The sequence below is a fragment of the Melanostigma gelatinosum genome, assembly GCF_949748355.1.
Source record: "Melanostigma gelatinosum genome assembly, chromosome: 3".
Taxonomy (NCBI): domain Eukaryota; kingdom Metazoa; phylum Chordata; class Actinopteri; order Perciformes; family Zoarcidae; genus Melanostigma; species Melanostigma gelatinosum.
In genome coordinates, this window is record NC_136636.1 from 14090561 (window position 1) to 14114258 (window position 23698).

General features: G+C 41.7%; 1 protein-coding gene across 1 annotated transcript in view; it reads left to right on the forward strand.

Annotated features, from left to right (window-relative positions):
- Window positions 1-1891: 1891 nt before the first annotated feature.
- The window catches only part of LOC306775621 (potassium voltage-gated channel subfamily B member 1-like), a gene marked incomplete at both ends in the record, with an annotated part of 28122 nt that continues 6315 nt past the window's right edge, over window positions 1892-23698 (forward strand). The window contains one exon of the mRNA XM_079266080.1: window positions 1892-2446. Coding sequence (XP_079122206.1) covers window positions 1892-2446 — 555 coding nt within the window. The remainder of the gene's footprint in view (window positions 2447-23698) is intronic.

Sequence of the window (23698 nt, forward strand, 5' to 3'; positions counted from 1 at the left end):
TTACATCATCAAAAAGTCGGGGCACAATCATGTGTGTGTTGAGCCCTTTTGTGTGTGGATCAACTAATATGTTTCCCACTGAGCCTGATTGTGTGCCAGTTGGGTTGTCTCTACCAAGACTGATTTTACTATTACAGATATCAGATATTGTATTCCTTATTGCTTACCAGTTTACTAAGCATGTACATGCTACCATCCAGGGAAGAATAAGATCACTATGACACTACTGTCTGTCTCTAATAGTTGGCTGAATGTGTGGCCCGTGGGGATATATGGTGTGTTTAGTGGCCTTACTTGGGGGTGTTTGATACTTTTGACTACCTTAGTACTCTTTTATTGGCTGCTCTTCTTTGTAGCTTATTCATCTAACTACTCGCCCAGCAACTACGAGTGGAGAATAGCAATTTTACAAACATTACATAATTTATGTTATACAAGTCATGTTATAATGTTAAATAATACATTTAAAATGTCTATAATAATCTACATATGACTACGGTTTTGCAGTAATCGTTGTGGATGTATAGTACCTTCTTTAAATCATTTTGAAAAAGTTCTGGCCAAAGTTGCGAGTTCCTAATATTGTTTACTGGCCTATAAAACGGCTCCACAAAGCAGAAACACCATGTCGACGCACTGAGCTGTGGCTCACTGGCCCTGCGAGGGTTAAACTCACACAGGCTGCAGCCTCTGGAGGAGCATGAGTGAAATCAGCCCCCTGCTGGATCCCGCTCACAGTCACAGGCGCCGGCCAGCGCTCACTCACACTGTGAGAGGGGAGGTACCGAGAGTATTCCCGGTTATTCTTAACAGTCTACTTGTTGAATCGCTCCAGGAGGGGCTGAAAAGGGTGGACTGGACACGGTGATACACAGTTATATTTTACAACATGTCGCCACGTAGCTCATGATGCCTCCACCAGCTCCCAGCAGAGCACCGGACGCCTGCACGGGCATAGCAAGTTTTTACGCGTTTACACTTGAAACGCTGATTTCCGTCAATGAGATGAATCGGGATGAACGGGAGACACGTATGTATAATTATTTCTTCATTGTGTTCATGTCTGATTTCCTTTTTATAGGCTATAGCCCACTTGGTTTCACTTTGATATTGTATCTCTATTTGGCGTTGCTGACCACCATTACAATATTTACTACTTTGATTTCCAGCTCACGTCGGCCAATGAATATTCATATATTTCCCGAAAATGCAGTTGTTTTGCATGACTCTAATGTTCGCGAAAAAAATGTAGCTGTTATATCAGTTTTGCCCCTCTAACTTTAAGAACTGCTCTAATTGTTTGTCAATTGAAACTCGAGTACAGACTCCCACGGGTGGATATAATGTTATATGGGCTGTAAATCAAGTTGATAATTGTTTTAGTATCCGTCCATCTTAACATGAAGTCATTATAATAACAACACATTCACGTGAGTACTTCTCGACTGCTCCGCCTTTGAATCGGGATTGATCGCTGTCCCATACCGAGCTGAGACGTTTCAGTACCACAGTCCGCGGACAGCGACAGACAGGGTCTGCAGAGTGACAGACAGGCGTTTCAGCACCGGACAGCGCCCACAAGTAGAGTCCAGTTTATCTCAACCCCCCACCGCCACCCTTGTCAGCAAGCAAAGCGGCTGTGCCTCTCAAAGCTGATTATATCTATTTGGTTCTCTGATGAGTGGATAAACCACCTGACATTGCTACTGTAGGACACTGGCACTGGCTGTTCAACAGCGTTTCAAATTTTTAATTTGTTTGTATTACAGCCACAAGAAGAAACGAGGGGGACCCTGATGTGGTCATCTACAGGACCATGTCTCCTTAATCTGCTGGATTTTATCTTCCAGTCTTTTCAAGAGAAAGAGAGACTTGAGTGACTTGAGTGAAGATGATCAAAACGGAGCCTCCGTCGGCCACCTTTCTGCCACCGGATACCGTGGACATCATCCGCAGCAAGGCCCACACCTGCCGAGTGAGACTCAACGTCGGGGGCCTTCTCCACGAAGTCCTGTGGAGAACGCTGGACAGGCTGCCCCGCACAAGACTGGGCAAACTGAGGGACTGCAACACCCACGACTCTATCATGGAGGTATGCGACGACTACAGCCTGGATGACAGCGAGTACTTTTTCGACAGACACCCCGGCGCTTTCACCTCCATTCTGAACTTCTACCGCACCGGGAAGTTGCACATGATGGAAGAACTGTGCGCCCTCTCGTTCAGTCAAGAACTGGACTTCTGGGGCATCGACGAGATCTACCTGGAGTCCTGCTGCCAGGCCAGGTACCACCAGAAAAAGGAGCAGATGAACGAGGAGCTGAAGAGAGAGGCCGAGAATATGAGAGAGACGGTCGGAGAGGAGTTTACAACCACATGTTTTTCCGAGAAGAGGAAGAAGCTCTGGGACCTCTTGGAGAAACCAAGCTCATCATTTGCTGCTAAGGTAATGTCCTACACAGCCACCATGAGAGAGGATAGCGTTGACATTCAACCAACAGGTCTATATTACTTAAGTTTTTAATGAAGATGTATCTATCAAGAGGGGAAAGGAAGGTTGCTGAGTAGAGTTTGGTCCTCATGAAAAGGGTGTCAATTTAGAAAAACAGTTTCAAAATGAGAAAAGAGGGAACATAAGAAATGTAGTTCAATATCCAGAGGCTCTTTGAGACTGGTTTGATCTGATGTCTGACTTTCGTTAAATCCGATCCAGTGCTTTTAATCTGTCACTTTGAGCAGCTGGAGTTCATGAGAGAGGGAGAATGAGAAATAGATGTTGTACTCAGAGGTGACGGTCAAAGCTGTCAGCAAATCTTTGCCTATTCATCAGTGTGTATTGAAGAACAGTATAACTTTGGAAACTGTTACTCCACTTAAATCAATAATCTTATCTAGGTGTACTATCCTGAGAAGAAAAGGTGTTGTTTTTACTGGTGAGTTAATTAAAAGCCTTTTTTGCTGGTGAAATCATGACAGCCTTCATTGACTCCCTTTAGTGGTTTCAGTTAGATAGCTGTTCCTGAGACGTGTATTGCCTGCCTGCTGGTCTCCTGGGGTAGTTATTGAATGTTTATTTTTCAATGGCAACGCCAGAGAGGATGACAAGAATGACAATAAGTCTTTAATCCATATCACGACTGCAAGCGACTCTCCTGCTCAGAATATATATTTTTAGACCTCCTTTCCACAATCACCGCCTCTTAGCTTCATTAGCCACCCCCAGTCCAGTACTCACTCATCCAGCTCATTAACAGGCTCATAGCTCACACTCCAGGAACGCGAGTGCTTCACTTTGCTGGATCAATGATGCCATATCATGTTAACAGCATTTTAAAGTGGACTGACGGAAAGATGTGACTGGGTCAATATTCAATCGCAAATGTTTTAAGCAATTGCCCGATTGCATTTTACCAACACAATAACTCTTTGGGGAATCTGCACATTTAGAGATGTTGCTCTTTTCCATCACTCTACATTTACCAGACAGTGTCAAGCTTTTATTTTCAAATTCAATTTAGAATATTTTCACCATGTGTCGTTGGTTTAAACTTATGTTTGCACAGAAATATGTAAGATATCACGGTCAAGTCATTACTCAAAGACATTTCAAACACCTCTTCGATCGCGATGCTGCGTAATTTATTCAGCTCATCTATCTCTGACCTTTAATTACTGAAGCTTTCATTATTTCTTAATTCTTAAATATGCAATCACATTGCTGAAGGACATGCTACATTTATGATAGTCAGGGCCCCTTGGTTCTCTCCACACAGACAAACACCAGGTCCTTTGGTAATAATGCCAGCCCTGTCCCCTAAAAATGATGTCCTCATACAACAAAACATTGTGAATTACATTTGAGGGAACGTATTTTGTTGTGTATTACGTTTTCTCGTGATGTATCACAAATACGTTTCAAATGAAGCCGCGTAGTCCACGTAGGAAGGAGTTTGGGGTGGGGGATGGGTCAAAAAACACAGGGCTTTCACCAAGAAGACTGTTGTACCATGTGGACCAAGTACTTTTGTTTAGTTTGTTTGGTTTCAGTTTCACAGTCATTTTAAGACAAACCATAATGTTTTTATTACAAAATCTAGCCAAGTAGTTATGTCGTGTTTTTTGTCCAAATTTACGTTAACCCCATGTTTAAAACAGTTTGAACTGCAACAGAGAAAATACGTTTTCCCCAAAAATATAATTGAGAGTGCAGTTAGTTGTATGGGATTGATTCACGTTGACTGGCAGACATCCTGGCATCAGAGGAAATCAGTGTTAAGTTAACAAGAAAGGAAAGTCTGAAAAAGGAAATGGGAAAAGAAAGTCCTTTCTGTCAAACCATAATGTTAATACATTTTCCACACATTTATCGATGAAACAACTCCAAGACAAAGAATGTAGCTGAAGCTATTAATTGTCATTTTATGTTGGTTTGGCCTGGTCTACGGGGATGGGGAGAGATTATAATTAAGATGGGGAGAGATTATAATTAATGTGAGAGATGTAATGATGAAGATTGGCCTGTTATCAGACATAAGAAAATACATCCCTATCATTTTACCTTTTTGGCCTACCTCGGAAAATGTTCTCGCATGAACTCCTATCAGCTAAACACAAACAAGTGCTGCACAGTTAAGGGGCAGCAACTTTTGAACAAAAGAAAGGGAAATGACAAATAGGGCCATTCCCTCGTGGTTTACTTTTCCCATATGAGACAGAAAACTGTTTTTTTAAATGCCACATTGAAGTTAAATGACAGCCATTAAATGCAGTCTTATTTCTGAGGCTTAATTGAAGAGTTGCGTCGGTGAAATAGCTTGTTCCCAAACACATATTCTGCCTCATTTATTTTTCAGTGCTGAAATGAAATTTTAATTGCACATTAATAATGCTTGACTTAGTGCCGGAGAGAGAAGGTGTGATCCAGAATATATATAGCTCCAGATGTCACCTCATCATCAACCTTTGGGAGTTATAACATCCCCAAAAATACACATATAGGCACCAGCACTCTCTCGGACAGTTTATCATGTCAAAGCAGAGGTGAAGGACAGCATGTGTGCAGCATTTGATAGTCTGTCTTTCTGCTTGGGATTGTTGAGGCGTTACTGAACCGTTTTAGACCCACTTGAGTCTGCATTTCCACCATGGGTCTGCCCACTAAATGATTCATCATAACAATATGTACTCCTGGAAACTCTGGGAAAACTTGCAGGTAATCATTTCATTTAAAAAAGATAAGCTCTTGCAGTGTGTGCTGTCATTTTTAGCGTAGCCGAGTGGGAGGAAAGGGTAACTGGGTTGTGAGTGAGACCAGTCTTTGTAACACAGCATGTCTAAGCATGCCGCTGTTGTTTAATACTCCCTGAGGTGCAGCTCAGTCTTGGAGGGATCACAGCCGCCCTATAAATCACACTCTCAGGGGTTTGGCATCTGAAAGTGGCTGTATTTAAAGGCCAGCAGCTCTAAGGTTTTCTCAATCAGCTTACTACGGTGATGGAGTCGTATACATGAACACAAACATTTTCTGCATCAGTCAGAGCCGTTTTGGTTCTTTCACAGGAGGTTTCTGCCTGTTCGGTGTGCTCGTCTCATCAGTTTTGAAAGGGGCGGGGCTCAGTTGAGAAAAGGAGACGCACCAATCAGGATTTAGCAAAATGTGAATCATGTGATTACAGTTTTGAGGTGGTCAGTCAACTCATCAAAATCAATCAAATCGGATGAAATATTTTGAGCTTTAACTTTTGACTGATACTTATTTAGTCACAAATATTCTGTTATAAGATTTCAAACCAGGTTTCGTGTGCTTTAGACTTGTGTGAACGTATCCATATAAGAGAAGGCAGTTTCAAAAGTGGTATGTCGCAGTATAATATCATTACCTTTCACAGGTGAAGGTCTTAAATTGAATTACAAAATTAGAATAAATTATTACTAGATTATTCCAAGAAATACGCCTCGTAGTTTACCTCACGTCTCTCACACGGTCAAGGCATCAAGAATGTACATCAAAATGAGCTTCTGTTTTGTGGAGTCAGTATGAATCAGTTAGAATTATATTATAACTCTTTTGGTTTCATTTGAACATTGTAGGTATATGAGCAACATCTCAGAGCTTAGAAAGATGAGAAAATAAACAGTTATGTTGTGTGATTTGTTTTCTTCACATTACTGATTGTATTTACATTTAATTAATGTGGAGGCTAACACAGAATAAAACAAAAATATTCAACATATCAAAGAGATGCAACATAGACAATTAAAAACACTAACAAACTAAATTGGATTGATACTCTGTTCCTGGTGTTGAATGAGATGGAGGGTGCTGTGAGATATTGAAAACACAAATTACTGCGTTTCAAAATCCATATTGTAAAATAAACTCCGAAGCTCATAAATATATAGTAGTTGGTAAATTGACTGACCCTGATGTTAACTTACAAACAGAAAAGGAGGAAGTTCTCATTAATTTCCTGTTGAGTTTTACAGACTTTCACTTGAAAGACTTTTGACACTTCTGCACTCTGGGAATTTGAGTTCTTGTCTCCTAACAGCCTCGCAGCGTTCTCTATTCCCGCTGAAGCGTTGGTCCAGAACAGGATACCGAGCTATAAAAACTGACACTTAGCTCTTGTGCCTTCGAAGAGGCTTTTTGAACTAATTGCAAGGAAACTTCCCAGTGAGCCAAAGACAGCCATGACTAGAGGCAGTTAACTGCACTTCTTGCCACACATCAGATATGCCTATTTGACTTCCCTGTGTTAGATCCGGGGGTTTTCCTTGGCCCGACACGGGGCTACTTATTGACTCAGCTCTCTATTAAAAGATTGGCAAGCTGGTGTTTTTTCGAGGAGCTCGCCTGGCTCTGCTAACTACCGTTACTCCTGACGTCTCCCCTGCTTCCTCCAGTAACCACGCACTCGGCTGAGGGGCCACCCTGGCCCCGGGCGCACCTACCGGTCACGTCAGTTATGGTAGCTTCCTCTTTTGGATCCGTGTTCTTGGTAAATTGCCAGGTTTGGTTTTAACGGCTTGGATTACTTATGAAGCCGTAAGGGATTGTTAAGTGGATATTAGGATAACCATTCAGAACTCAGTTGTTAGACATACATAGATTTAACTTTTTGCTATCATGAGGAACATTTACTACGTAAGCAAAATTAATGCAATTGAGAATTTTACTTTAAATGCAGGTTAGATATTTATTGCAAAAATATATTTAGCAAGGGCAAAGCTTCAGCTCACATAAAATAATAATACTACACATGATTTCTTACTTTCAATTCTTTGGTTATACTCATGGTTAGAGGTTGGAGCTGGCTTTGGGTGCGGTGAAAAGTTATTTTTTGGAGTTGTCAGGAGTGAGGAGGGTCTGGCCAGACCCTCCTCACTCCTGCCTGCTCGGCAAACGACGTCTGTTCAGCGATCTTTGATCTTGTTAAAGTTGAGCAGGGAGGATAGGTGGTTCTTCATCTTTCAATCTTTGCTCACAGAAGGGCCGTCTTCTTCTTTCGTCTTTTCTCGTCTTTCTTCCTTCTCACTTGGATTTCCCCTCTTGGTTGGATCGTCCTTCTCGCTTGGTTTTCGGTCTTGCTTCTGTCGTCTTTCTTCTTTCTTTTCTTCATTCTTTGTTCACAAAGGGCCGTCTCCTTCTTTCTTTTCTTCATTCTTGAGCAGAGACGAAGTCCACCGCTGCGTCTGTTGAGCGAAGTCCAGGGTCCTCTCAGGTGGAGCACTCGAATGGCTCTCACGACGTTATCCTCTCGTCTGTTAGCGTGTCACTTCTTTTATAACACCTTTGGATTATCTTGACCCCCCTCCTTTCTCACTCGGCACCTGCTCCATTCTTCGTCATTATGTGTGTGTGCTTATGTTGTGGACGTGTGGAAATCACCTTGCCTCCCGTAGGCCTGATTTTGCAATCCTAACGTCTCTGCTCCTTCACTTCCCCTCTCGCTCACACACACACATTTCTAACTCAGATTGGTTATCTTAATCACTGTTATAATTGTTATAATCAGTTACAGTTGTTATAATCAGTTACAGTTGTTATAATCAGTTACAGTTGTTAATCGCTTTATTCAGCACACGCTTGCTTTTAAAATAATTATTAGATTTCCTCTTCTTCTCTCTCTGCAGCAGTTATTTCCACATCCTTTGGGGCCTGCATGCAGCTCACTTCCTCTTTTCTCACGCACGCACATTTCTAACTCAGTTGTTACAATCAGTTACAGTTGTTAATCGCTTTATTTAGCACACGCTTGCTTATAAAATAATCATTGATTTCATCCTTCCTCATTATTATGCTTTTTTTCCTTATTCTTTCTTTTCTTCTCTTCTCAACGGCCGATATTTCCACATCCCTTCAGGATTTCACATTCCCCTCACCCTGCTTACTTCCTCAATTTAAACACTCACACAAACTGCACTCTTTCTCAGATACACCTATGATTATTATTATCAGGTTGACATTTGTTAAAATCACTTTACATTTGTTATGTAATACATACTTGCTTTAAAATAATTATTCTATTTCATATTTTAACTCTTAATTTTACGCTTTGTGTCCCTTTAACCTAATTTACAGGCCTACCATGTATTCCTCTTTTAAGGCTGGTCCTGGGATCTCAACTCTTTTTGACACCTGTAAGCACTTTGCTTTGCTGTTTGTGAAGAGAACTCTGTGCACCCTGGCAATGGCTGGAGGGGGAAATCGATGGCAAACACCTTAAGATGTAAGGCAAGCTGGGTTGAATGTGGGGACACACCCTGACCAGCCATTAGAGAGGGACTCAGTCATGTGACTTCCCAGAGACCACTGCCTGCTGACAGCTCTGTATGAGGCCGGAGTGCAGTCACTCGTCCGAACCTCCAGCGCTGTCTCACAGCGTTGGGACCGGAGGAGACGCAGCAGTCGCTATGATGTTATGGTCTCTGTTGTTATTTTCAGCAGCGGCTCCGAAATGAACGGAGCTGAGAGTCTTGTCTGCGACCGTGTGTTTCTGTCTCTCCTTTCCTCCCCACTGTTCTCTTATTGTAGGCTATTTGTGTGTGTGTGTGTGTGTGTGTGTGTTTATGCTAGTAGCCAGGCATGCATGCTATCCAACCGAGTGTATTGCACAAGTTGTTTTCAAGGGTTGTTGCCCGGTGACGGCAACACTTCCATTGTGCTTGGGTGAGTTTTGAATAGTCATAAATCAAATCGATGGCAGACAGTATCCCAGCTGCCAGACTGACTGCAGTGCAATGTATCGTCAAGTAGGCTTGAAAGGACATATTTCACAAACGGTCGGAGGTAATCAGAGTCTCTCCGTCTCTTATTTGCTCTCTTATCACCTCATCTCGGGGTGTGGTGGCCGTGGCTCACTGGGTTGGCGGTTCGATCCTTGGCTGCTACGTGTCCTGTGCCGAAGTGTCCCTGAGCAAGACACTGAACCCCTAACTGCTCCCCGGGCGCTTCTCAGCTGCCCACTGCTCCCAATAAGCTAGGGATGGGTTAAATGCAGAGGACAAATTTCGTAAATGTATATGACAATAAACTTAAAACTTAACTTATCTCCCTGTTTCTGTTTTCTTCTATTGTACTCTCCTCATTATTCAAGTCCAAGTAACAGCATTAAAGCTCTTATTATTGCACGAATTCTAATAATGTATATTAATATATTGGTTTTATTCATCTAAGTTAGAGGTTTTCAAAGTGAGAGGTGGGCCTCCCCAAAGGGGACGGGGGGGGGGGGGGGGGGGGGGAGCGGAGGCGCAGTGACTGGAAGTGAAAGAATATTACATTAGTTGCTACATTAGTTATCATAATGAGGCTCCGCAGTCCCAGACTTTGAAAACTATTGATCTGAATGCGTAGAGATAATAGCTATATCCTCATATTCCATGACACTCATGGAAAATTATTTTTCTATCATTTTAAAGTCAGCTCTCAGACCGACAGATCCCTCTACATCCATGGATGTACCAGAGAGTTGTATTGAGCAACAATAGTCACAGAAAAAAGTAATAATAAATCGACTACTTAAAGTTTCTGCTGAGCTTTAAGTCATGATTACTGTATTTCTTTGTTTTGGGGCTGCATATGAAGTTCTTCATTGTGCAGTCGCAACCAAGAAGCTCTATTCTACACTGACATTAGCATTATTGATTTAAAACATGCTTTTGATGCCGTCTGAGCAGTGTGTGGAAACACATGAATAGAAATTCCCCTATAAGGAAGTAACATGTCCCGCCCCAGTGGCTCCTAATCGATAGAGAATATCTGCCCAACTGCAGAGAGGAGGATCTAGATTCCAGAATACATGTGCTATAGATGGAGAAGATGTTTTACAACAGCACTTCTCCTCCATTCCTTCAGAAATGATCAATGAATGATGTTTCAAATGAGGACATTATGTTCTTATGGTCTGTTAATGGCCTCCTTCATTTGTAGATGTGCTGTGTTACCACCATGGACAGACGGCTCACTTTTGCCTGCCAGATACTGTCTTCTCCCTCTGGACCTCTTTAGCATTTGACTAATTATGTGACTACATAAATGAGCTAATGCCCAGACTGGCTATACATTGTTTCATTTCCCCTGTGTGGTTCTTCATTGCTTCACAGACAGTCAACATTGTAGGAGGGGAAACTATGCCTGAAAAGATTACATTTTGGAGTTCGACCACCAAGCATGGAGAGGGTTGCACACGATTCAGGGTTGTATGAGAGCAAGAAATTCTCCATCTAAGGTTATAATATGGAAATCACCAAATGTGGAGTTATAAAGTTTTCAAATGAAAATAGCAATATGATTTTGCACATATTGATGTTAAATAAGACGCCCTCTCTAATTAAACATAATTGTCATGCCCTGTGTTTTACTCATAATGCAACTGTTATCAATATTGCTATTAACAATGGATACAACTTGGTTTATGTCACTTCAGATGATTCATCCACAAAAAATGATTGCCTGACTCTGTGGTTCCCCACTGCATTTTAGCATCTTTCAGCTCCTTGTTTTGATTTCATTTACCTTTTCTGATGCAAGGCTCCAAGGACAGAGGACGTCGTGTGCTGTGCAGATTGTGAAGCCCTCTGAGGCTAATTTGTGATCTGTAATATTTGGCTATACAAATAAATAAAGGAATTGAAGTGCCTTGAATTGAACTTTACTGGTTCAGTCTTACTATCTCGGATTTCTAAATTATCGAGTTGGTTTCGGCTTGTTTTCAGAGTATTCGGAATATCATGATTTAAATGTGCTTTTGCCATATTGTGATTTGAGAGGGTCAAAATAACAAATGACAAATTAAATATCAATGCGTAGTCAATCATAGTACGGATGTGTCCTCGACTAGTTGCAGACCATATGGATTCAGGAAGAGGTACGCTACTGTAGCCCGTCCATTGCCCTGCAGTTTTCATGGAGAGAGGTGGGAGCTTATCGCGCAAACCAGCTGGGGCAACACAGTATGCTACACATGCACACACTGACACACACAGACTCCGACTGCATATCTCTGTTTGACAGACCTATAAAATCCATGCTTTATGTTTAGTACAATGCCTTATCTGACTTATAGTCCGCACACATTGGTGCAACTTTTAAAAAGGTGAGAGGTCAATTGCAAGGAGACGGAGACATGACTACGTTGCTGCAGAACTTCATTCATTGTTCAGGTGGACCTGTCAGCGAGAGAACGAGAAGACACAGAGTGCTGTGTGGCCGCATGGTCGCCCGCAGAGGAAAATAGTTTCCAGAGAGTTAGACATTCGAACCCAAAGTAAATGTGTGCTAAAACTACTTCCTAAGCTACAGTTGCAGACCACACCAAGGTTTTCATCGCTCACTCTGCAGGCTGAGACCGAAAAGGTCAGTTTCAGCCCCCCGTACAGGAATGACAGGCATGACTGATCAATGCAATGAAATTCTGTAGTCAGTACAATGCATTTTCTGACAGCAGATTTATTTTCTGTCGAGCCTCAATCTATGACATCCATCTCTTAGCTTTTTGCTTTACACGACACTGCTCTCTAATGTTGCGCTCCTCGCTTTTTACCCAAACTCAAGTGCTCCATGTGCTTTAATCTGCATGTCATCAAATGGGGATAGCAGAACAAAAAGATGGCTCATGCATTTTTTATTATTTTCCTTTGTCATGTACACCTCATCCCAGGGTCACTTAAGTGTCAAAGATAGTAAAGAAGCATGCTGTATCTGAGGAAGTTTAGAGCTTTGTTCTTTTGTTTGGCTACAGTCCCAGAGCTCAACTGATTTTCCTGTACTTGCATCTACCCTTTTGTCTTTTCTCCTTAATCATCCTTTGGTCATATGAGACGGTTAAAGGAGAAAGCTCAGTCTTGTTTAAGCGTAGCAGAGTCTGGTTGAAGTAGAGATTGAAGTAATGTAAGTTATAGTGAAGCAGTTCCCTGCCAGGAAAATTGCTTCTCTCTTGCATAGAATTTCTCCAAAAAAAAACTGTTTCTGAATGACTGAGCATGATTTATTCTCAGGGAAAGGAAATACCAAAAAAATATACTGTATTCACAGTTTCACTGGAACGGTTATGATGAGCATCTTTTGAATCAAGGCCATCTACTGTAGGCTTCCTATTTTAAATGGGAGAAGATGAGGGTTTAGCACATATTCAAACCAGCCTGATTCTTCCTTTTAGGTCCGTTAGCGTATTGTTGTGTGTGCAGAGAAGTGCTTCTTTAAAAGAAAGTGACGAAGAAAGTGTTTAAATGATGGTAGTACCTGAGCTGCATGGTTGTTTTTACAAACAATACACACAACAAAAAGTGATTCTACAAATACACCACCACTACGAGACAGCATGTAGACGTTCAAACAACCAACAGACAACGTTTCCGTGGATTTAAAATAGTAGTGGTGTTTGAAGTCCCTCCTCTCTACGAAGGCAGGAGATCCACGGGTGAAACTGCCGCTCACAGCGGCCGCCAGACTGAGCAACAGTAAGTATGAAATGATACAGAAATGATACAGAACCCAACACCTGAAAGCTACATGGACGAACAGTCAACAACAGAGTTCAATTAACACAAGACCAGTCTCTCCCTGTGGAGCAGCACGTCTGCCATGGTAGGCTAAATTAAACAAAGCGTCAGGTTACAGCTATAACATATCGCCTTGCAGAATTTGGAACGAAGCTGGTGACACATTTACTGTGCAGTAATTATTAAAGTTCGATGGGTTTATCTAAGGTCTGCACAGATTACGTGACTGAGTGAAGATGTCAGCAGGAGTAGAGGCAGATAGGTGAGAGAAATAGCTATTGTTCTCCAGACACGTCTCAATAGCGTCTGCTCTTTAGCAAATAGAGTGAGAACGAAAAGCAAACAGGGGAGCTTTGCTTAAATCCCGTCATCCGCTGTTCTCATTTTACAGCTCACATTTAGACCGAGGTGTGTGCATTCACCAACAGACAAATTAGCTTTCGATACAGTTGCGTGACTGGTGCACAATTCAAAATATACTTCGAAAATGATCCTCTGCAGCATGAAGAGATTGAGTCCATCAAGCCCCCACACAGAGCTTGTGATTGTTGGTTTCTGGGGAAAGCCTCTGCAAGGTAAGAGGTAAGGTAAGAGTGCAGCTCTTGAAGTGGGGTTGGTTTGAGTGGGAGGAGAGAGGTTTCCCTTGTGTCCCCACCTTTAATGATCGTCACAGATTAATCCAGCACAGGGAGATTAGATCTTTCCTTCACTTTGTTGTGAACCTCTCACCTTTCACCTGTGTGGACCACCTGTTGCATTAGGCATGACCAGAGCAGGGAGAAACAGTCATGGGGAGTTCATGTCCATTTCTGGATCAACGTGTCCACCTACTCTCTTTAATTCATGTGCAACAGAATAACTCAAACCAAGGCAATCAACAATGACAGAAAGCATAAAAACTGAAGATGGAGAATGTTTCTCTTTGCTATTTGATGAATTTTGTATGAAAAATAAGAACCCCAGCATGAATTGACAGAGGAAACTGGGGCATTGTGGTCATTTAAAAAACTACTATCCACAGAGACATTGTGGTCTTTTGTTGTAATGGCGTTTGCACAAAGGGTTTTAGAAGGACAATGCAGAAGAGGTGTGCTTGTTCATATTATACAGGGTGTTGCCCAACCTAATGAGGCCCAGCCTGCGAGGAGTGATGAAGCCACCTTAGTGTGACATCTAGCACACAGCGCCACCAGTTTCTACTTTAGCACAGTAATGACACTCTTCTCCCAAGGGGCCTCTATAAATAAATACGCTGTCACACACACACACACACATAAATTGCACATTTTCCTAACCTTTCTCGTGCTTTTATTGAAACACCCTTTCTTTTTCCTGTTCATTCTCCCCATGAAACACACACACACACACACACACACACACACACACACACACACACACAAATCTTGAAATAGATACATTGATGTTGTAATTTTGTTGGTTGATTGTGGCAGACTGGAACCTTTTCATTGGACTACATCAAACTGTTTGGCAGTCGTCTTATTTCCCAACAGCAGACTGTCGGATTCACAAGTACGTTTCTTTTATAAATCAGAGGAGGGTACTGCAAAGGTTTCCTTTCACACGGGAGACAGAAAGAGGGAGTGTGAGCGCGTGAGTGAGATAGAGAGGTTTAGTGTTAGATAGACTGGCACGTCACTGAATGTTGTGGTTTTACAGTGCACTCAGTACCCCTCGATATAGCTGTAAGTGCTGCCATATACAGTATTTGAATATCAATTTGTAAGTCTTTAAAATATGTAGAATCCAGTGTGAACGCATGGGGATGTGGGAGAAGATCAAAGGCCACATCCTTGCAGTATTTGTTGATGGGAATTATGCGAGACTCCTGTGGTGTGCTGACTGAGGAGGAACTAATGCTCATTTGTTGTAATTACATTCCGGAGTGGTGTTTCAGAGAACTGTAGACGAGCCATACGAGACGTGGGAGATCACCTTAGTGGCACATGACTCCACAGAGGTAGTCCTTTTCCAAAGCATTTCTCTGAATACAAATGGTGTTCTTAGCATACCGCACTGTGTTACACTAACAGCCAGTGGGTAGCTGATAGTCTGGCAGTGCAGAGTGGGTGGATTGTGTGAATTTCAATCACTATCCCCACTAATCTCCAGGCAGCAGTCCCAGGAGTCCCTGTTCTCCCAGTCTGCTGCCAGAGCCTCAGCCTACTCGCTGCTCTCAATTCTCTCGCTCCTTCCTCCGCCTACCAGACACCAAATGATGAAATGATGGAAGGTTAGTGAGCATAGCGACCAGAGGTGCAGAATGACATACTGTTGGTGGTCTGTTTCTCTGGTGTTGTGTTCATGCATGCCACGACTCCATGTTTCCTGCTCCTGTGTGTTGAAAGTCCTGTTCTCTCACCACTATATTTTGCTCCCATATAATCCTTCTCTTTCTCCTGTCCACTTTAAATTAGTTTATGTAGTAATGAACACCACTGGCACGGAGCAAAGTCAGGTGATACGCATCTAAAGCTGCAGGTTTCAGCTCATAATTGTTGGACAACCATCGCCTGGCTGCCTCATCCGGTCTGTGACATCCATCTCTCAAACAAACCACCTCAGGCAACTCCATCTCCCACGAGAACGGAAGCCGGGAATCGATGGGTTCTGTGTAAACTGAGCAGCGTGATGTGAATTGAAAGGGTTCGTGATCTGTGGGGAACTTGACTCCCATGTCGTTACATTAACACATTTTGTGGTTCCAGATGCAGCTCTGAGGACAGAAACACAGACTCAACTGGGACAGTTTGGAAAGTCTAACTGTGTGAGTGTGCAAAGTGTTGCATTCACTGGCTGCTGGATGAATCGATTGTTTAATTGACCGTTCGCGAAGCCATGCCATCTTAATTACAATCACACCTGTCAAGCTAGCCGGCAGCTGTTGATATTGACAACCGTGGCTGTCGGATTTTATAAGCTGTAGCTCTAGCTACCTAATTCAGCTATATCAGCTCGATGAATTGGTTGAAAATGACGTCTCCAGTTGACCTTTTAATGTTCTCAGCTCATTTTACAACATGAAATGTGTAAAAGGGTCCTTAAATATGCAATCAATGGCTACATTATGTTGTGCTAAAAGACTGAGACGAAGCTAATAGTTCCCAGGTAAAAAGTCAGCATCCTTAATTATCCATAATAAGACATGGAAATGACAAAGGCTTCTAAACAGTGGTACAACTACATGGTGGGTGGTTGAGTTGTGAGCAGGGATTTTTTTCATGTAACCTGTAACCCCACAAAACAATGTAGTCGGCCTTGGAAGTGACACTCAGTTGCTTAAAGTTGTCGGCTAAACTAGTAAGCCACACATGCCAACGATTTGCAGGTTATGTTTGAACAAAGAAACACACAGTTAAATTAATTTCTTGGACTTTTGCTTCAGTTTTGTTTTTATTTTGGAAAGGCTGAAAAATAAGACGACATCCTCCAAATGCCACCATTACTGCAGCTCAATGGACAATGCTTCAGCAAACAAAGAAATACAAACTGTGCCAAGCATGCCGTACTGTTAATACTTACTGCGAAAAAAATAACCAATCATTATAATAGACACTACCATGTGTTATATGTTATGTAAATAGGACTTGTAATTAACATTGACAGATATCGTCCTTTATCGTTTCCATTTAAGACAGAGTGGTGATGACGACAGCGTGTCGAAGTCGTTTGTATCTAATTTGCGACTTTATAAAATGAACTTTCTCTCGTGGTCCGCACAGTGGGTTTGCAGCAGGGCAGAGCTTTGAGAACATGAGATGAGAAGGCTGCTCATTAGAGCCTCTTCATCAACCCTCTGCCCAGATCAAAATCCGTATCAGACAGAAGTCCCGGGGGCTATCCCAAGGAGAACTTTGCTCTGTGGATAATGCCAAGAACAGCCAACTCTGCACGGATTTGCTTTCTAATCCAAGTGTGATCTCTCACTCTGTGTCTAATGCCAAAAAGTGATTACAGAAATGTTTGCAATTCTTCTTGTGCAACATACTCCCTGTGAACATCAAGGATATTTCACAGAGAAAGAGATTTGGTCAATTGTTGTATTGCATTTCTAATAGATTTGTAAATGAAACACCTTTAGCCTCGTGCATAAATATATTACAGTGTATGAAACACTTCGAACAAGTCATTCATTTTATATGATGGGATCATATAAAAGGTGACGAGGATACAATCAAGAATATGTAATGGTTAAAGGTGTATAAATCAATGTACATCGCTCAATTAGGAGAGCCAAACCTGCACATTAAAGAGTAAGTAATTCAGGAAGTTTGGGAACTGAGAGACGGTGCAGATGATTTTGTGTAAATTAGATGAGACAGCTGAGGTCCTGAGCACTGAAAGAGAATGATGATTGTGTGATTGTGCCACTTTACTGATCCCTTCTGGATTGTCTTTTCACTTGCAGCCCATATAAAAGTCACAGCAACAGCAGGGCAGATACTTGTCAAAATGGAAAAAGATGGTGTCTGTAACCGACAGGACACCGTGCAGCCTCTCTTTGATGCATTCAACACCACAGTAGTACCAACTGCACGAGCAGCAGACGAGTCAGATTAGTAGATTAGCGGGAAGGAGAACAGCTGCAGTATAAAAACGGCTCCTTGATTGATTTCTAAGTGATTTGTAACGGGGGCTGCATGTGGCGAGGAACTGGAAGTGAGATCAGATTAATGGAGGTGAAACTGTTGAGGGGAAGGGTCAAGAGAAGCAGAGGGAGAATGGTTAAGTGTGTTTTAATCTGTGGTCAGCATCTCCATGTATGGCAGTGATTGGCCGGGCCAGCGTGCTTGACTGTCGGGCAGTTTACAGCAGGCCTGGATGGATACAGGTAGTGTGTGGAGCATCAGGCACCAGTCTGACATGTGTTTAGCAGTGAGTGGCGCTCTCCACTCGAGCGCCATACCTGGGAAACTAGAACGAGAGCACATAATTAAAACAGACAGAAGTGTGTGTTTTTTTTTTTTAAATCATGATTTTGTCTGGCACGGTTTGATTGCACCTACCCAATTCTGACCACTTGTGTCTTTCTCTCTGCCTAACGTCTCAGCTTCAGGACCCCAATGATGGCAGCATGCATTAAACACATACTTCTGTAATTAAAGGTTTTGTTCCACTTGCAAATCATGGTCACTGTCATTCTCACTTTATACAACCGGGATGTTCGGCCTTTGCAGAACGAAAGTCAGCAGTCTGCTTCAGTCGACACTCGCGCTGAATCGTTGTCATTTCAACGGTATTATGAGGGTAAGATTTAGTCTCAACACAGGGAGCAAATAACAGCACAACTGCAGCTGCTAACCTACATACTGTAACCCATATTATCTCTACATTGGCTGTATGATATTGGCAGCAATCACCTCACTAACAGAGAGGTGTTTGGATCATTAGTGTGCGTGTCAAAGTCTGAAGCGGCATATGAGCTGAAAGGAAGGGTGCCGTCCTGGAAGCTTGATGCTCTATGAGGTTCTTCTCACCTTTTATTTATTGATTTTTGTGTTGGTTCTTCCTTACTCTAACTGAGGGGCTAAGCTTCATGAGAGTGTTTTTTTTCCCTTTCTTGCTCAAATAACACAAGCACTGTGAAGCTCTTTAACACTGCTAACTATTATTTAGAGTTGTATAAATGCACTTTGAGTAGCTGATCTTGTTTTGTACCAGTAGTCGTAATTGCAGCTTGCTTCAGAATTGCAGTGGGACTGATCCTGCTGATACCATGAAAAACTGAATTTCCCTGAGGCACCCATGTTTACGAATACACATTTCTGTGTGCGTGCGCGCATGCACTTGAGTGGTTTAGAGCTGCAACGAACAATATTTTCTTTATCAATGAATCTGCCAATTATTTTATAATTAATTATTAAGTCTACAAGCTTTCAGAAAATAGTGAATTAAAAAACATGCTGTTCACAGTTTCCTTAAACTCAATGAGACGCCCTCAGCTGCCTTTTTGTCTGATCAACAGCCTAAAACCTCAAAACAAGTCATTTATAATTGCAGAAGAAAAAGGAAAGTAGCAAATTCTCACATTGGTTATGTTTGACACTTCTGCTTGAAAAATTACAATCAGAATCCAATTTGTTTCGGTCAGTCTACAAACCGATTAATGGCCAAAGCATTTCAGCTCGAGTGTGAATAGTTTTGTTGGAATTTGTGGGAGGAGCTTGAACTTTTTCATTACCAACGTCTAAGTATTTAATCAGAGAGCTGTGCCGGCTGAGTTTTGTGAACTCACCTCACCTCGCTCTCTCGTTTTTCTCACTGGGTGGTTCAGTATGATCACATGATTGCTTGCCTTTTTGTGTCCGTTTTTTTGTGAATGCCGGCTTACAGCATCTGTTACGCAAACGCTAAAAAGCCTCACGTCACCATGGAAACTATCAGACCTCTGAAGATCCCTAAGACCTTGTGTTGTATTACTCTATTTCAGACGTCGATCAACATTATTAACTTTGTTTTAAGCATTTGATTAAGCTGTTTTAGAAAGTAGGTCGCTTCTGAAGTTTCTTTTTCTGCCTGTTGCCTGAGGGCCCTTTAGTGCTTGCACATCCCAGCTGCATACATTATACACTATACGCTGCACTTCAAACATCTTTCTTCTCTTGGTCTCTTTTTGCATTATGCATCTCTGACCTCACTTTAATACCGACGATGAGCAGGTCTCACAGTGCCTTGGCCTCCAGAGTACAGTACAGTTGGGCAGAAATGAGCAGGACCGGGAGATATTTAGTGGACTGAGTCTGACGCTGTTGTAGGAGATATCAGGCTAGAGACATACAGACAGACACACACACATGCAGAGAGCTATGGTCGTCAGTGCCGGTCAGGCAGGAAGTTTTTTGATCTGCTCTTCCACTCCTACTGAATCATTTAAGAGGAATCTCAGCTCACGGTGGGTGTTTCAGTTCTACACAATGAAAAATACCGTAGATGCTTTTATGTTACACTTCTGCATCTGTATTAAGTGAGCAAGACTTATCATTTACAATCAGACGCTTACAGAGAAATATCTTTCTAGTCAGACAGAGAGGGAGATGACCGCCACTGGCGCCACATGCTTTAATACAGATGAAGTAATAGTGAGAGAAAAGGTGCAGAAAGAGATTCCGGCAGACAGACGGTCGTGCAACTATTTCTGCTGGTTCGCTGAGCATACAAATTGGAAACATCTTCTTTGTCTCATCCAAGAAACACCAATGTTTTGTAGAGATAAAACAGACAGAGCAGAGCTAGCCATTTCCCCTGTTTCCGGTCTTCATGCTAACCAGAACCAACTGGCTGGAGCTTCATATTTGCCATACAGATCACCATACTGCCCAAAATGTCCCTTTTTTGTCTTTGTTTGAGCTCAATGTAGGCAGACTAGCCATCTCTCCCTGTTTCAAGACTTATGATAACTACGCTAAGCTGGGGCTGCGTGAACCCGGTCGGGATGTAGAAGGAGGTGCGTGGCCTAAAAGGTTTGGGAGCCGCTGAGTTAAGGCATCGTATGGGCCTCCGTGTTGGCTCATATCAAGCTTCAGGTTGGAAATCCTCCTGTATCATATAATGAGGCTTTGCACTCTGTAGCCACAGAGATATGGCGGGCGAGTAAACGGCCGAGCTTGACGGCAGGAACAACATATTGCTCTTCACAAGAACGTTGTAATGATGTGTACTTTAATGTTACTGGATTCTGTGCTTTCACTGGAACTTACTCAATCATTTGCTTTTATTAATTTCTCTCTGACAGGTCATGGATTTCCTGGTCTGATGTAATCGCCTCACCTCTGTTTGCGTCCCAGGTCATAATCTGCATTAAAGTTAGGATTGTTTTATGGCCACTGCTTCTCTTTAAGCTGCCTGTCTGTCCCCTGATGTTGATTAGTTGCTCTAATTGCAATTAAACCCAATTTGACGAGACTGATTGACATATAAATTACGCCACGGTAACCCGGCAGCTTTCTCTACTGGTACTTATCCTGTTGTGTCATGACCACACCAACACGTCCGTAACAAAAGATAAAAAATAAAACAATGATTTTGATGTGCACTATGCTGCCAAATGGTGTATTTCCACAGAGCTGGTGGTGATTCAGCATGATATATTCTGCTCTCGCCTGCCAACACTGCTGCCTTCTTTCAGAGTGAGAAAAGACCATAGCAACTAGAGACAGCTGGAGCTCCAGCCTGCACAAAACAAGTATCAAGAACAAAGACAGATTTTGAGTACTTGTCATTTTCAGCTGAGTGTGATGCGTCTCTGCCGAGTGGAGATGTGATTGTGCTGCGAGTCTTTCGGGTGTGCTGCATTTCAGGCCCACACAAGAACGGCCACTGTATATCAGGACTGAAGATGTCACGATCACAGATGCCAAACTTATTCCATTAGTAGGGCTCAGCTGTGCAGGCTGTGTGTTTTTCTGCAGCCTGGAGGAGACTCCTCAGATTAATGCTCCCACCGTTTAAATAGACAGACCGGCACATGCTGCGAAGAAGACCTCAGACTCAGCAGAGAGTCCAGAGGGGGACGGCTCACATTCATTCAAGGTTCATCACAATTCACCTCATCTGAAACATTGTTGATGGGATGCAAACAAATTTGCTCTTGTGTGTAAAGCATTTAGCGGTAAACCCAGTCAATAAAAATGTAATGTATTTTATTAAAAAGTATATATTTAATATGCCACAAATTTATACAAGCCAAGTTCACAATGCTACAAATACATTTTCAAACAAGTCCCAAAAAAAGAAATTCAAGTCAACAAAAAAATTCATATATTTCTGATAAAACATTATGAATCATGATGAATCATGATGAATCATGCCTTAAATGCAGCCCAGTAAAGCAGCCCAGTAAAGCGTAGTTTTGCTACTGTATTCTCTAAAATATTGGAAAGAATAATCTTACGGATACAGGAGGGAATCTTGGCACGTATTCGTCGATGTACACCTGATAACCCAGCTGTTCCAGATGTTTCAGAGTCAAGGTTGAAAGGCAGGTGAAAAGGCCGGTGGCGATAGCACAGATGTTTTATCAGGGGGAACTGACTCTCAGCGTCAGCAGTGGTTTGTACATCAGCCACAGGGGAGCAATGTCTCATATCACTTTCTCACTCTGTCACTTTTATATTATGACTTCATTTTTCATGTTGTTCCTTTTCTCATCCGCTCAATCATCCAAAGTTCAAAAAAACTCATCCATGTCCTTAGTGGACACCAGCCAGCCCCAATGATTGAGTGCAGTGGTGGAAGAAATATTCATATCCTTTACATCAGTTAAAGTCAGTACAATCATTACAATCATTTAAAATACTCCACTGAAATACAAGTGTGTTTTGAGGGAAAATCATAGCTTGCGGCTATGATGTGTCCTTTCAGAAGTGTGAAGGTGGTGTTAAAATGATGAGGCACACAGACGCAGAGCATTGTGTGCGCACTGATGTCTTCTTTGTTTTTAGCAAACACTGATTAATGATTGCTTTTAAGAGTAAGGGAATACATATAATTCAATAAAAGGTTCCTTAACTAGATAGTAATGTACACAAAACAATAATTACAGTGGTGGAAAGACGCGCATATATATATATATATATATATATATATATATATATATATATATATATATATATATATATATATATATATATATATATATATATATCTTAAAGGTGGGTCAGAAAAGCTTGGCAGCCAAGGTGATATGAGGCGGCGGGCAAATCTGTGTGAGACACGGGGTCTACTCGTCAATTTGGGAGATGCTTTGTCTGGTTTAGAAACAGACGGAGAAGTTGTACCGGGGACACTTGTATAACTAGAAACTGCTCATTGCTTCTCAAACGGAATGTGATGTAAAGTAATAATTTTTAAAAAGGCCCTTGATCATTGCTCCTACTTATTGTTGTATATTTGTCATCTTTTCATATCAATTTGATCTTTTTCAAGCTCTCTCATTTTAGGCTCAACATCTGTGTATAAATTACTAATGAGAAAATTCTTTACATAACTAAAACTGAATAAAAAAAAATAAAATCACTGTAATGTAATAAAACTAAAATAAAAAACTTTTCCCCCAAACCATAATAAAATTAGTTTCTCCAACAAAGAGTTGGAACAACCCAAACAGAATAAGTAATATTGTCAGTGTGGATTTTATAGGCAGATTTTAAAGGATGAGTCTGGTGGTATTAAATATTTTCTCACTTTCAACAAATCCCATAAAAAGACGAAAATCATCAATAAATGCATCACTTTGAAAGTATTGTTTGTGAAGTTAAAACCTGATACAGCTTATTTCTTTGAGCCATAGATCTCCTTCTAAAAACAATTGAAAACACATAACTGAACTATATTGTTACACTAGTTAACAAGGCCGCCCTAATACTACGTAAGGGGAAACTGTATGCTAAGGAGTTAATTGTCATTAGTTTATATTTTGTCCCCATGATCAGGCAGATTATTAGTCCTCTCTCTTCTGCTTCCCATTGCAACCTGCGCAATCTTGGGATTTTCTTTGATCGCTCCATGTCATTTGACCCTCATGTTAAGCAGCTGTCCAGGTCATGTTTCTTCCATCTAAGAAATATCAGTAAACTGAGATCTGTATTATCAACGCCTGAATTAGAAATGATCATACACACATTTATCTCCTCTCGCATTGACTACTGCAACTCACTTTTTACATCACTCAGTGTATCTG